The 14,200-nt window shown below is 43.2% G+C and overlaps 1 protein-coding gene across 3 annotated transcripts in view; it reads left to right on the top strand.

Annotated features, from left to right (window-relative positions):
• The window catches only part of nup205 (nucleoporin 205), a 52,785-nt gene that overhangs the window by 34,593 nt on the left and 3,992 nt on the right, over positions 1-14,200 (top strand). For 2 of the 3 annotated variants that reach the window (XR_004562318.1, XM_034177060.1), the window contains exons 27-36: positions 310-501; positions 1,062-1,269; positions 11,062-11,160; positions 11,257-11,405; positions 11,622-11,813; positions 11,920-12,041; positions 13,252-13,384; positions 13,504-13,630; positions 13,743-13,816; positions 13,931-14,059. Coding sequence is in view for 2 of the 3 variants with exons in the window: in XM_034177060.1 (XP_034032951.1) it covers positions 310-501; positions 1,062-1,269; positions 11,062-11,160; positions 11,257-11,405; positions 11,622-11,813; positions 11,920-12,041; positions 13,252-13,384; positions 13,504-13,630; positions 13,743-13,816; positions 13,931-14,059 (1,425 nt within the window). In the remaining variant the exon portion in view is untranslated. Of the gene's footprint in view, positions 1-309; positions 502-1,061; positions 1,270-11,061; positions 11,161-11,256; positions 11,406-11,621; positions 11,814-11,919; positions 12,042-13,251; positions 13,385-13,503; positions 13,647-13,678; positions 13,817-13,930; positions 14,060-14,200 lie in introns of those variants that run through there. The other variant, XM_034177061.1, reaches the window with a different exon arrangement.

Below are 14,200 nucleotides of genomic sequence, written 5' to 3' on the forward strand. Positions count from 1 at the left end.
ACTGGTCATAGGAGCTTCTGAACTGCCCTTAGTCTGACCCGTCACCTAGGACCTGTATGCCATGGGAGACCCCACCAGGGGCATGAAGCCCCCGACAACATAGCTCCTAGGATCATCCGGGTACGCAAACTCCCCCACCACAATAAGGTGGCAGTTCAAGGGGGAGGCCTTGCCCTTACCCTTGCCCATTTTTAAAATATTTTAATGAGCGATAAAAATTTGAAACTTTAAAAAATTTTGGTTTTCTTTCCCAGATTGAATGTATACTTGCAGAAATGTTTTTACTTTTTTTTTTTTTTTTTTCCATAGGAGGTGAACTCGATCCTGCAGCAGGTGGTGGAAAGGAACCGCGTACGTCGGAGTCTGAGTGCAAAGCGACATGCGCTGCAGTCCTGGAGGAGCCTCGTGGAGACACTGCTGACCGCCTGCCCTCCAGACCTCATACCTGCTGAAGACAGGCAGCTCATCATCAGAGACCTGCTGTTGGACCTGCATGATAAGGTGAGTAATGAGATCTGCAGCGAAATATGTGTAACAATATTTGTGTGTTTACTTGGCTGAGATGTCATTGAAATCGCCAGATCAAATATTTAATGTTCTGGGTCGCTGTTCACTTAAAGTTTGCTATCATCAAACAACGCCGGCAGAAATTATATTTCACATTAATGGTATGTTTGTGGCGTTCCACTTAAATGGTTCATTGTGAAGCACTTTTTAGAAGTTGGGAGTTAATTTTAGCAGACAGAAAAAAAAACATGCCTTTTTTAAAATCTTCAAACCTTATTTAAAATGTTCCTGTTTTTACATCCTCATCTGTTCTGTTCCGGAAATTTTCTTGTGACATGGCAGGCCAAACCTTTTAACCAGGTTTTAGTGATGTTTAGGGCTTTGCACAAAAAAATTCTGTGCACTCATACTGTCTCTGTACACATCAAATAAAATCTCTTAATCTTTTTACCTTTTTTAATGATCTTGCAGTCACAGGTGGAAAAATAAGCTCATTGGTAGCTGAATAACAAAGAAATAAGATTGGAATCAGGATGTCTGCATGAACTTTGCAGGTTTTATCTGAGGATGCTGCAGGAGAGCTGATGCCCATCGTTGCTGGTGCAGTCTTCACTCTGACAGTTCACCTCAGCCAATCAGTCCTGTCTGAGCAGCAGCAGGGGGAGGGATTAGAAGGCGGGGCTTCATCTGGATTTGCCTCCATCGCCAACTCTGCTCTTCACTTGATTCTTCGTAAAATGTTGGACTTTATCCTTTGTACCGGTGAGTAATGGCTTGTACCCTACACACCACTTTTTTCCCTCTCCACGTGAGGCAAGTTTTTGTACTTTTTTTCTAACTATGCACCCCCTACAGAAATGCTGTGGAATTCAGTTTTGGATTACTCTTGTAAAAACAAATTGCGCCTTGACACAGATGGGTGCAAGTAAATTTTGTATTTAAACAATTTTGGCACTCGGAGTGAAAACAACAACTGCATCAGTTGGAAACTAGTATGTAGTAGTACCACTAGTGATGGTATTTGCCCTGTTTAAGCCTGAAGTAAAATAGGGCCCGTGATCCTAATTATAGTTTTTAAGTACTGCCTCTACTGGTGGTTGGCTCTCACTGCGGTATTGTATCACTTCCTGTTCCGGAGCACAGCGGTGTTTTTCTGTATCTGTTAGCTGTTTAATCTGCGCAGTTAGATTGATCTAGTTATCTAGATAACGATTTGTTTCCCAGTGTAATCTTTATGTGCCTTAACTAAAGCACTCCTCCTGCTGAATCACCTCTAAATTATTTACACATTATTCACTTTGCGTGTTTTTAGGAATCCGCTAGCTTAGCGTAGCTACTAGCTCTTAGCCGATTTAGCATGGCGGCTTCTCCTGTCTCTCCCGCACTTTTCTGCTCTGGGTGTGAAATGTTTAGTTATTCCTCGGCCTCCTTTAGCAGTAACGGTAATAAGTGTAGCTTATTCATAGCTTTGGAGGCCAGGCTGGGCGAATTGGAGACTCGGCTCCGCACCGTGGAAAATTCTACAGCTAGCCAGGCCCCTGTAGTCGGTGCGGACCAAGGTAGCTTAGCCGCCGTTAGTTACCCCCTGGCAGATCCCGAGCAGCCGGGAAAGCAGGCTGACTGGGTGACTGTGAGGAGGAAGCGTAGCCCTAAACAGAAGCCCCGTGTACACCACCAACCCGTTCACATCTCTAACCGTTTTTCCCCACTCGACGACACACCCGCCGAGGATCAAACTCTGGTTATTGGTGACTCTGTTTTGAGAAATGTGAAGTTAGCGACACCAGCAACCATAGTCAATTGTCTTCCGGGGGCCAGAGCAGGCGACATTGAAGGAAATTTGAAACTGCTGGCTAAGGCTAAGCGTAAATTTGGTAAGATTGTAATTCACGTCGGCAGTAATGACACCCGGTTACGCCAATCGGAGGTCACTAAAATTAACATTAAATCGGTGTGTAACTTTGCAAAAACAATGTCGGACTCTGTAGTTTTCTCTGGGCCCCTCCCCAATCAGACCGGGAGTGACATGTTTAGCCGCATGTTCTCCTTGAATTGCTGGCTGTCTGAGTGGTGTCCAAAAAATGAGGTGGGCTTCATAGATAATTGGCAAAGCTTCTGGGGAAAACCTGGTCTTGTTAGGAGAGACGGCATCCATCCCACTTTGGATGGAGCAGCTCTCATTTCTAGAAATCTGGCCAATTTTCTTAAATCCTCCAAACTGTGACTATCCAGGGTTGGGACCAGGAAGCAGAGTTGTAGTCTTACACACCTCTCTGCAGCTTCTCTCCCCCTGCCATCCCTTCATTACCCCATCCCCGTAGAGACGGTGCCTGCTCCCAGACTACCAATAACCAGCAAAAATCTATTTAAGCATAAAAATTCAAAAAGAAAAAATAATATAGCACCTTCAACTGCACCACAGACTAAAACAGTTAAATGTGGTCTATTAAACATTAGGTCTCTCTCTTCTAAGTCCCTGTTGGTAAATGATATAATAATTGATCAATCAATCAATCAACTTTTTTCTTGTATAGCGCCAAATCACAACAAACAGTTGCCCCAAGGCGCTCCACATTGCAAGGCAAGGCCATACAATAATTATGAAACACAGTCTACGTCTAAAGCAACATAACCAAGGGATGGTCCAGGGTCACCCGATCCAGCCCTAACTATAAGCCTTAGCGAAAAGGAAAGTTTTAAGCCTAATCTTAAAAGTAGAGAGGGTATCTGTCTCCCTGATCTGAATTGGGAGCTGGTTCCACAGGAGAGGAGCCTGAAAGCTGAAGGCTCTGCCTCCCATTCTACTCTTACAAACCCTAGGAACTACAAGTAAGCCCGCAGTCTGAGAGCGAAGCGCTCTAATGGGGTAATATGGTACTATGAGGTCCCTAAGATAAGATGGGACCTGATTATTCAAAACCTTATAAGTAAGAAGAAGAATTTTAAATTCTATTCTAGCATTAACAGGAAGCCAATGAAGGGAGGCCAACACGGGTTAGATATGCTCTCTCCTGCTAGTCCCCGTCAGTACTCTAGCTGCAGCATTCTGAACCAACTGAAGGCTTTTTAGGGAACTTTTAGGACAACCTGATAATAATGAATTACAATAGTCCAGCCTAGAGGAAACAAATGCATGAATTAGTTTTTCAGCATCACTCTGAGACAAGACCTTTCTGATTTTAGAGATATTGCGTAAATGCAAAAAGGCAGTCCTACATATTTGTTTAATATGCGCTTTGAATGACATATCCTGATCAAAAATAACTCCAAGATTTCTCACAGTATTACTAGAGATCAGGGAAATGCCATCCAGAGTAACGATCTGGTTAGACACCATGCTTCTAAGATTTGTGGGGCCAAGTACAATAACTTCAGTTTTATCTGAGTTTAAAAGCAGGAAATTAGAGGTCATCCATGTCTTTATGTCTGTAAGACAATCCTGCAGTTTAGCTAATTGGTGCGTATCCTCTGGCTTCAGGGATAGATAAAGCTGGGTATCATCTGCGTAACAATGAAAATTTAAGCAATACCGTCTAATAATACTGATTTATTCTGCCTAACAGAAACCTGGTTACAGCAGGATGAATATGTTAGTTTAAATGAGTCAACACCCCCGAGTCACACCAACTGTCAGAATGCTCGTAGCACGGGCCGGGGCGGAGGATTAGCAGCAATCTTCCATTCCAGCTTATTAATTAATCAAAAACCCAGACAGAGCTTTAATTCATTTGAAGCTTGACTCTTAGTCTTGTCCATCCAAATTGGAAGTCCCAAAAAACCAGTTTATTTGTTATTATCTATCGTCCACCTGGTCGTTACTGTGAGTTTCTCTGTGAATTTTCAGACCTTTTGTCTGACTTAGTGCTTAGCTCAGATAAGATAATTATAGTGGGCGATTTTAACATCCACACAGATGCTGAGAATGACAGCCTCAACACTGCATTTAATCTATTATTAGACTCTATTGGCTTTGCTCAAAAAGTAAGAGTCCACCCACCACTTTAATCATATCTTAGATCTTGTTCTGACTTATGGTATGGAAATAGAAGACTTAACAGTATTCCCTGAAAACTCCCTTCTGTCTGATCATTTCTTAATAACATTTACATTTACTCTGATGGACTACCCAGCAGTGGGGAATAAGTTTAATTACACTAGAAGTCTTTCAGAAAGCGCTGTAACTAGGTTTAAGGATATGATTCCTTCTTTATGTTCTCTAATGCCATATACCAACACAGTGCAGAGTAGCTACCTAAACTCTGTAAGTGAGATAGAGTATCTCGTCAATAGTTTTACATCCTCATTGAAGACAACTTTGGATGCTGTAGCTCCTCTAAAAAGAGAGCTTTAAATCAGAAGTGCCTGACTCCGTGGTATAACTCACAAACTCGTAGCTTAAAGCAGATAACCCGTAAGTTGGAGAGGAAATGGCGTCTCACTAATTTAGAAGATCTTCACTTAGCCTGGAAAAAGAGTCTGTTGCTCTATAAAAAAGCCCTCCGTAAAGCTAGGACATCTTTCTACTCATCACTAATTGAAGAAAATAAGAACAACCCCAGGTTTCTTTTCAGCACTGTAGCCAGGCTGACAAAGAGTCAGAGCTCTATTGAGCTGAGTATTCCATTAACTTTAACTAGTAATGACTTCATGACTTTCTTTGCTAACAAAATTTTAACTATGAGAGAAAAAATTACTCATAACCATCCCAAAGACGTATCGTTATCTTTGGCTGCTTCAGTGATGCCGGTATTTGGTTAGACTCTTTCTCTCCGATTGTTCTGTCTGAGTTATTTTCATTAGTTACTTCATCCAAACCATCAACATGTTTATTAGACCCCATTCCTACCAGGCTGCTCAAGGAAGTTCTACCATTATTTAATGCTTCGATCTTAAATATGATCAATCTATCTTTGTTAGTTGGCTATGTACCACAGGCTTTTAAGGTGGCAGTAATTAAACCATTACTTAAAAAGCCATCACTTGACCCAGCTATCTTAGCTAATTATAGGCCAATCTCCAACCTTCCTTTTCTCTCAAAATTCTTGAAAGGGTAGTTGTAAAACAGCTAACTGATCATCTGCAGAGGAATGGTCTATTTGAAGAGTTTCAGTCAGGTTTTAGAATTCATCATAGTACAGAAACAGCATTAGTGAAGGTTACAAATGATCTTCTTATGGCCTCGGACAGTGGACTCATCTCTGTGCTTGTTCTGTTAGACCTCAGTGCTGCTTTTGATACTGTTGACCATAAAATTTTATTACAGAGATTAGAGCATGCCATAGGTATTAAAGGCACTGCGCTGCGGTGGTTTGAATCATATTTGTCTAATAGATTACAATTTGTTCATGTAAATGGGGAATCTTCTTCACAGACTAAAGTTAATTATGGAGTTCCACAAGGTTCTGTGCTAGGACCAATTTTATTCACTTTATACATGCTTCCCTTAGGCAGTATTATTAGACGGTATTGCTTAAATTTCATTGTTACGCAGATGATACCCAGCTTTATCTATCCATGAAGCCAGAGGACACACACCAATTAGCTAAACTGCAGGATTGTCTTACAGACATAAAGACATGGATGACCTCTAATTTCCTGCTTTTAAACTCAGATAAACTGAAGTTATTGTACTTGGCCCCACAAATCTTAGAAACATGGTGTCTAACCAGATCCTTACTCTGGATGGCATTACCCTGACCTCTAGTAATACTGTGAGAAATCTTGGAGTCATTTTTGATCAGGATATGTCATTCAAAGCGCATATTAAACAAATATGTAGGACTGCTTTTTTGCATTTACGCAATATCTCTAAAATCAGAAAGGTCTTGTCTCAGAGTGATGCTGAAAAACTAATTCATGCATTTATTTCCTCTAGGCTGGACTATTGTAATTCATTATTATCAGGTTGTCCTAAACGTTCCCTAAAAAGCCTTCAGTTAATTCAAAATGCTGCAGCTAGAGTACTGACGGGGACTAGAAGGAGAGAGCATATCTCAACCTTATTGGCCTCTCTTCATTGGCTTCCTGTTAATTCTAGAATAGAATTTAAAATTCTTCTTCTTACTTATAAGGTTTTGAATAATCAGGTCCCATCTTATCTTAGGGACCTCGTAGTACCATATCACCCCAATAGAGCGCTTCGCTCTCAGACTGCAGGCTTACTTGTAGTTCCTAGGGTTTGTAAGAGTAGAATGGGAGGCAGAGCCTTCAGCTTTCAGGCTCCTCTCCTGTGGAACCAGCTCCCAATTCAGATCAGGGAGACAGACACCCTCTCTACTTTTAAGATTAGGCTTAAAACTTTCCTTTTTGCTAAAGCTTATAGTTAGGGCTGGATCAGGTGACCCTGAACCATCCCTTAGTTATGCTGCTATAGATGTAGACTGCTGGGGGGGTTCCCATGATGCACTGTTTCTTTCTCTTTTTGCTCTGTATGCACCACTCTGCATTTAATCATTAGTGATCGATCTCTGCTCCACTCCACAGCACGTCTTTTTCCTGGTTCTCTCCCTCAGCCCCAACCAGTCCCAGCAGAAGACTGCCCCTCCCTGAGCCTGGTTCTGCTGGAGGTTTCTTCCTGTTAAAAGGGAGTTTTTCCTTCCCACTGTAGCCAAGTGCTTGCTCACAGGGGGTCGTTTTGACCGTTGGGGTTTTACATAATTATTGTATGGCCTTGCCTTACAGTATAAAGCGCCTTGGGGCAACTGTTTGTTGTGATTTGGCGCTATATAAAAAAATTGATTGATTGATTGATTGAAGTAGGTGTGACATGGAACTAGGGGTGGAAATATACATCACCTATCGTGATAATGGTGTCATGGGGCCTGTATCAAATCTTTTTTTTTTTTAAATGAGTATTGTTGTACCTTATACAATCAACTAATGCCTTGAAGAAATAATGACCTTGCAGAAAAATCACAAATGATTTATAAAATATACCGACAAAAAGCAGATAACATTAAGGGTTGCAGTTTAGACATTCACCACAGATTACGTTCTACATAGTTAGCATCAACAGTGATGTAATTACCGTATTTTCTGCACCATAAGGCGCACCGGATTATAAAGCGCGCCCTCAATTAGCGGGTACTTAACCCTTACAAAAGGCGCACCGGATTATAAGGCGCGGCCTCAATTAGCGGGTACTTAACCCTTACAAAAGGCGCACGCTAAAACATACAGTCTACTAAAAAAAGGTCACGGAAGCAAAACAGTGAGTTTATTTGAACTTTATTCTAGTATCTACTATTGTCACGGAAGCAAAACAGTGAGTTTATTTGAACACTTTTTAACAACTTTGAACTACCGGTATTTAACAATATGGTACTCACATTATTTTTTATTATGGTTCTGTCAAAAATCCATCAAAGTCCTCATCTTCTGTGTCTGAATTGAACAGCTGGGCAATTTCGCCATCAAACACGCCAGGTCCCCGCTCATCTTCCCTCTCATCATCATCGGAGTCAGTCTCGTTGCCATGTGGCTGTTCAGCAATGATGCAGGCTTTCGCGAAAGCTCGGACAACAGTTAAAGCAGAAACCTGAGCCCAGGCATCCACAATCCATTCACATATGGTGGCGTAACTCGCCCGGCGCTGCCTCCCCGTCTTAGTGAAGGTGTGTTCACCGACTGTCATCCATCGCTCCCAAGCCGCTCGCAACTTCACTTTGAACGCCCTGTTTACACCAATGTCCAGCGGTTGGAGTTCTTTGGTTAGTCCTCCCGGGAATGATGGCAAGCTCCGAATTAGTTTTCTTGACGTGGTTTTTACAGTAGCGGTGAGATGGGCGCGCATGGAGTCGCAGATCAGCAGGGACGGTGATGCGTGGAAAAAAAACGTCCGTTCTCTTTACATACACTTCTCTCAGCCACTCACTCATTTTGTTCTCGTCCATCCAGCCCTTTTGATTGGCCTTAACGACGACTTCCGGCTGGAAACGTTTCTTTTGGCAGCGTCTTCCTCTTAAAAATTACCATAGGTGGTAGTTTCTCTCCCTTACCATGGCAACCAAGAATAACAGTGAAAGCTGACTTCTCATGGCCTATGGTGCGTATGGATACCGTGCTGGTCCCCTTCTTCTCCACAGTATGGTTCATGGGGATGTCAAAGGTGAGCGGGCCCTCGTCCATGTTGGTGATGTGGTTGGGCTGGATCTTTATTTCAGTAATCTTGTGTCTGCAGTAGGTGCGGAAGATGGCCAGCTTTTCTTTGTAATCCGCTGGGAGTTGCTGCGCCACGGTAGTCCTCACGCAGATAGAGAGCTGGCGCCTTTTCATAAAACGAAAGCACCAAGACGGACCTCCGTCAAAGTTTCGATGCTCATGTCTTGTGCTATCATTTTTGCCTTCAGCCGAATGGTGACTGTAGAGATGCTTCTCCCGGCTGTTCTTTGTTCGATGACCCATTGCTCGAGTTGGTCTTCCAACTGTGGCCACCTCGCTTTGTTTCCGCAGAAACTCCATTTGGTCTTTTTAACTTGGCATAGTTCATTTTCTTGTTTCCTCCACTTACGAGGGTAGGCTGAAAAGTTCTAAGGCTCACCAAGAAGGAGAAATGCTATTTCAGTAAAACTCGGCATGTATTAAGTTCAACTCTTCTGATGACTAACTGTGTTATTTTCTTCCAGGTTGTGAGGTAGTTTGTGGTTCATAGCCAAGTTTGAAAGTTCGTGGTAGAGGGAAACGGCAAAAATGGACAAAATCTGGCATCGCGGTGTGATTAAGTACCTGCATAAGAAGGGGTTAAAGCCCAAGGACATTCATGTGGATATGGTTGCTACATTAGGGGATGAAGCTCCCTCCATATCTACAGTGCAGAAGTGGGCAGCTGAATTTAAGAGGGGCAGAGAGAGCCTTGAAGACGACCCAAGGTCTGGGCGGCCTGCAACAGCCACAACCCAGAAAAACATTGATCTTGTTCATGAAACAGTGATGGACGACAGACGATCGACAATTAATCAGCTAGCAGATGCTGTGGGAATATCCCGTGAGAGAATTGAACACATTCTGCATGAAGAACTTGGAATGTCAAAGGTGTCAGCTCGGTGGGTGCCACGTCTTCTGACGCCTGATCAGAAACGCACCAGGCTAGTCATGTCGAAGGCAAACTTGGCACAATTTGAAGAGGATCCAGCCAATTACATGGAACATTTTCTTACCCAGGATGAGTGTTGGGTTCACCACTTTGAACCAGAGACAAAAAAAACAATCAATACAGTGGAAACACCCAAGGTCACCATCTCCAAAGAAGGCCAAGGTCGTTTAGTCTGTGGGGAAGGTCATGGTTTCAGTTTTCTGGGATGCCAAGGGCATTGTGTTCGTGGACTATCTTGAAAAGGGACAAACCATAAATGGACAGTACTATTCTAACCTATTGAGACAGTTACGCGAGGCTATCAAAAAGAAGCGACCAGGAAAGCTGAAGAAAGGGGTGCTGTTCCATCAAGACAATGCCCCAGCTCACAAGTCAACAGTGGCCATGGCCACTATCCACGAGTGTGGATTCGAACTGGTAGATCACCCACCATACTCCCCTGACTTGGCACCCTCGGACTTTGATCTGTTCCCAAACCTGAAAAAAAAAACTTGGCTGGGAAGCACTATCGGAGCAATGATTTGGTGATGGCTGCCATTGAGGACTATTTTGACTGTCAAGATGAAAGCTTCTATGCCAAGGGAATCGAAGCACTCAAGCACTGCTGGAAGAAGTGTGTGGAGTTACAGGGAGACTATGTAGAAAAATAACCCAGAATTCGTTCAGTTCGACAACTGCATCATAGTCAGCCTTAGAACTTTTCAGCCTACCCTCGTACATATCATCGATTCATTGATTTTGAATTCTCTCGCAGCTGCTCTATTCCCATGAACAACCGCGTAACTGATAGCCTGCAGTTTGAATTGTGCCTCGTAAGCATGTCTCTTCGCTGGCGCCATTTTCGGGGGTCCTTAGACAAACAAATGTTGTTTTGCAGGATACCTGTAGTATACCTACTGGAGGAGTGGCGGAGGTAAGTGTATGTACCACGGACTCTTCTCTGATTGGTTTATCGCTGGCAGCGTCTGTACTCTACGCTACCAGCGTACGTACTTTACGTATTACGTCCCTGTGTCAGCGGGAAATGGTGCGATATTCCGACGGTCAAAGACAACGTCGGCCGTTTTTACAGATTTTGGAATTCAGTGTGCATATAAGGCGCACCGGATTATAGGGCGCACGGCCGATTTTTGTGAAAATTTAAGGCTTTTAGGTGCGCCTTATGGTGCGGAAAATACGGTATGTATTGTTGCTCTAGTGTATCATTCCACCTCTACTTGGAACCAAGCTAATTATTTCAACTTTTTTTGAGAATTGTAATTTTTTTGTGCAACTTTAGAAAGGCCCCAATAATTTTTGTGTCCAATAGCTGACTCACTGATTTATTTACTGTAGCAAATCTCTGTTTCCTTACTGCTCGCTGTAGAATCTGTTGTCCCTTCATATCCTGCCTCATCTTTTTCTGCTTGATATATTTTTGCCAAATTCAATTTTCCTGCTTTTTATTTTTCTTCTTCTTCAAGGCGGTGGATACCAGCGTCTGCGAGCTCATCTGTACGGCTCTCTGCTATATTACCTCCAAATTGCACAAAAACCCGAAGAACCAGACACTCTGCAGTCAGGTACAACGCATGACCATAAGAATCTTTGTGTAATTTTTGAGCAGAATCCTGCAGACTGTGTCCTGTCGGCTCTGTTCTTTGTCCCTGTGACTGCAGCAGGGAAGACGATGTGGGAACGCCTCACAGCCCCCGAGGACGGTTTCTCAAAACTGCAGATGGAGAGCCTGGTGATCATTGAGCGCTACGGCAGAGCTCTCATGGAGGTGGTGTGTCGAGACAGCTGTGACGGCAACGAAATTAGCAGGGTATGAAATAAACCTCACAGTTTGAAGTGTCCGTTATTTATTCCTGATTGCTTTTCTGTGGAAAAAATGTAGCCCTGCACAGGTTTGCAGTATAAATACAGCAGTTTTTCTTGTCACAAGACAGAGTGCGACATCGTGGCATCAGATGTATCCATTTTTTGCAGCGTATACAACCTATAAAAATATCTTGGTTTCATGAACTCTTTACTCCTCCAGATGTTGGCCTTGGCTGTGCTGGACCGGATTCTGTCCATAGACCGTCAGAATCAGTGGTTGGAGTTCGTGTGTAACAGTGGCTATCTGCGCTCGCTGGTGGAGAGCCTGAGACAGGACGACACAGCTCTGCAGAGCCTGCTGACGCCACAGTCTCCTCTTCTCAAGCATCTCTACATCTATGAGAGTAAGATGGTGAGGAGACACCGCCCATAAGAACGACTGCTTTGTTCCGGTTTAAAAGTAAAACGTGTCAAAATGCGGAGTTAAAGACCATTTATTTTCCCCTTCCACCTCTCAGGCTCTGCTGACTCGTGTGGCTAAAACTGGTCAGGGAGCAGTGAAGCTGCTGCGCTGTGGGCTGGTGGCACAGCTGATCGAGTGCCAGGTGTTTGACATGATCCCCGACAGTGACGCACACAGGTACGGCACATTTTATCATGTTGAATAAAACTCGTTTACCTTGTAAGTTACAAATTTAAGGTTCCCACTTTTATTCAAATGCAGCATGAATTTTGAACATTGTGCATGCGGCTCCACCTTTATACTGTGAAGTCGCTGTATTTTACATGAAATCCTCCCAAATAAGTGACGGCAGTGAAATTGGCTGTAATTTGTTGAAGTAAATGTGCTTTATAATTGCTAAGTTTCAACACAGTTAGTTTTGTTGGGACTTTTGAATGCCCCTACACCTTTTAATGTTCCGATTTAATATTTATGACCAAAATGTGAAGAAGTTGTTTAGAAACATCAAACAAATGTCACATGGTGCGTAACAAAGTTCACGCTGCACTGCAGTCAGCAGCAGCACAACAATCTGCAGCACGGACACCACAAACAACGGTAAGACTTTCAGTATCTGACAGTCAGACTTTTGGAACATTTGACAATGAATTAAAAGCATTTTTTGTCAGTTACTGAGTTTTTCACTTTTTTTGTTTGTTTTGTTTGTTCATGAACAGAAATTGTTGGGTATTTTCTCCTCCAAACATTCTTAAAACTTTTAACAAGACAAACAGAGTCAAAAAACACCAGTGAGACAGAAAGTCAAATTTAGCTCGCGAGGAGTGCAAACAGTCCGTACACGTAGTACCACTGAAAGCACTAAGGACTGTTGCGCCTGCTCACTCTTTTTATTAGGAAAACCTACCCACAGCGTGAAACTTGTCCTAAGGGGGTGGGGGGGTGGAGAACGCATGACAAGTTTCTTCAAGTAAAACAAACACATGCGTCAATAAGTGGAGCTGCGTGGAGAAACAGTTTCTTTCCTTTAATCTTATCATCAAAGGTCAGCACATCCCGTTCTTGCAGGCTCTTCTGTTGCACTTATCATCTGTTCTGCATCATAAATTCACAACAGTCAAAACTGACCTCAGCATACTATCTTCACTCCCAGTTCAGACTGACCTCAGCATACTTAAGACAAAGTTGAATAACAAGTACATTATCAGGGTTATTTTAAAGACAGACAGGTACAAAGCAGCACAATAACATTTTCATCAGAAAGAAGACAAAGGTACAAATGTTTAACAGTGATAACATATATATATATATATATATATATATATATATATATATATATATATATAAAATCTTTAACAGAAATCTTATTGGTTTGTGTTTTTTGTCACAGGGTGATGAGGGACCCGTCAGGATTCATCCCGAGCCCTCTGGCCTGCTACAGGCAGATTCTCTTACCCACTTTGAGGCTCTTTCAGGTCATCCTGACCTCCACTACTGTCAATCACCAGCAGGGGGCAGCACAAGTAAGCAGTTTGTATCACAAGGGCAACGTTTTTTTGTTCGTTTTACTCTGAACAGCTTTAAGTTGTGTGTCACATTGGTGCCCACAGCTCTGTGTGTGTGTGTGTTTTTGTTTTTGTAGGTTCTGCAGTGGCTGATCGTCCATGCAGACACTGTTCAGTCGCTGCTGCGCTGTCAGGAGCTCAGCGTGGGTGCGTGGCAGGAGCTGTCTCTGCTCACTGGTATCATCAGTAAGACGGCTCTGCCAGGTACAAACAAACAAACACTGACCCACACAGACTGTTGAAAACGCTAATGTTGGCTCTTGTTTAATTTGTTGCTTTGGGTGGTTGTTTGTTCACATATTGTTCGGTTTGTTAGGTGTCCTTGAGATGGGCGGGGAGGTCAGCAGTGCTGCACTTTTGGAGTTTCAGGGTCAAATCAACAGATTCCAGGTCAGGCACCCGTCAAATATTCTTTTATTTGTACTTGTGCCTCTTTGGCAGCAGCTTCGGTTGCCGTTCAATGTGTGTGACTTCTGCAGTTAACAGATGTGTGTTGTTTGCTAGCGTCTGTGTCTGTCGCTGCTCGGGCGTCTGGTGGGAAATGAGCGGGAGAGGTTACTAAAGCGGGTAGAAGCGGCCGAATCCGGAGAGTCCACGGAACGCCGGGAAGAGATGGAGGTTGCCATGCAACAGGTGCGTGGAAAACATCGGGAAAAGTGAGGAATTGAAAGATGCGCAGCAGCGAGAGAGGGCGCCGCTGCTGTTTGAGTACCGAATAATAGAGAACCAATACACAGTAGAAACTAAATTAGAAATTATTAGTTACTGTGAAGT

This window comes from Thalassophryne amazonica, chromosome 8 (assembly GCF_902500255.1).
Source record: "Thalassophryne amazonica chromosome 8, fThaAma1.1, whole genome shotgun sequence".
NCBI classification, from domain to species: domain Eukaryota; kingdom Metazoa; phylum Chordata; class Actinopteri; order Batrachoidiformes; family Batrachoididae; genus Thalassophryne; species Thalassophryne amazonica.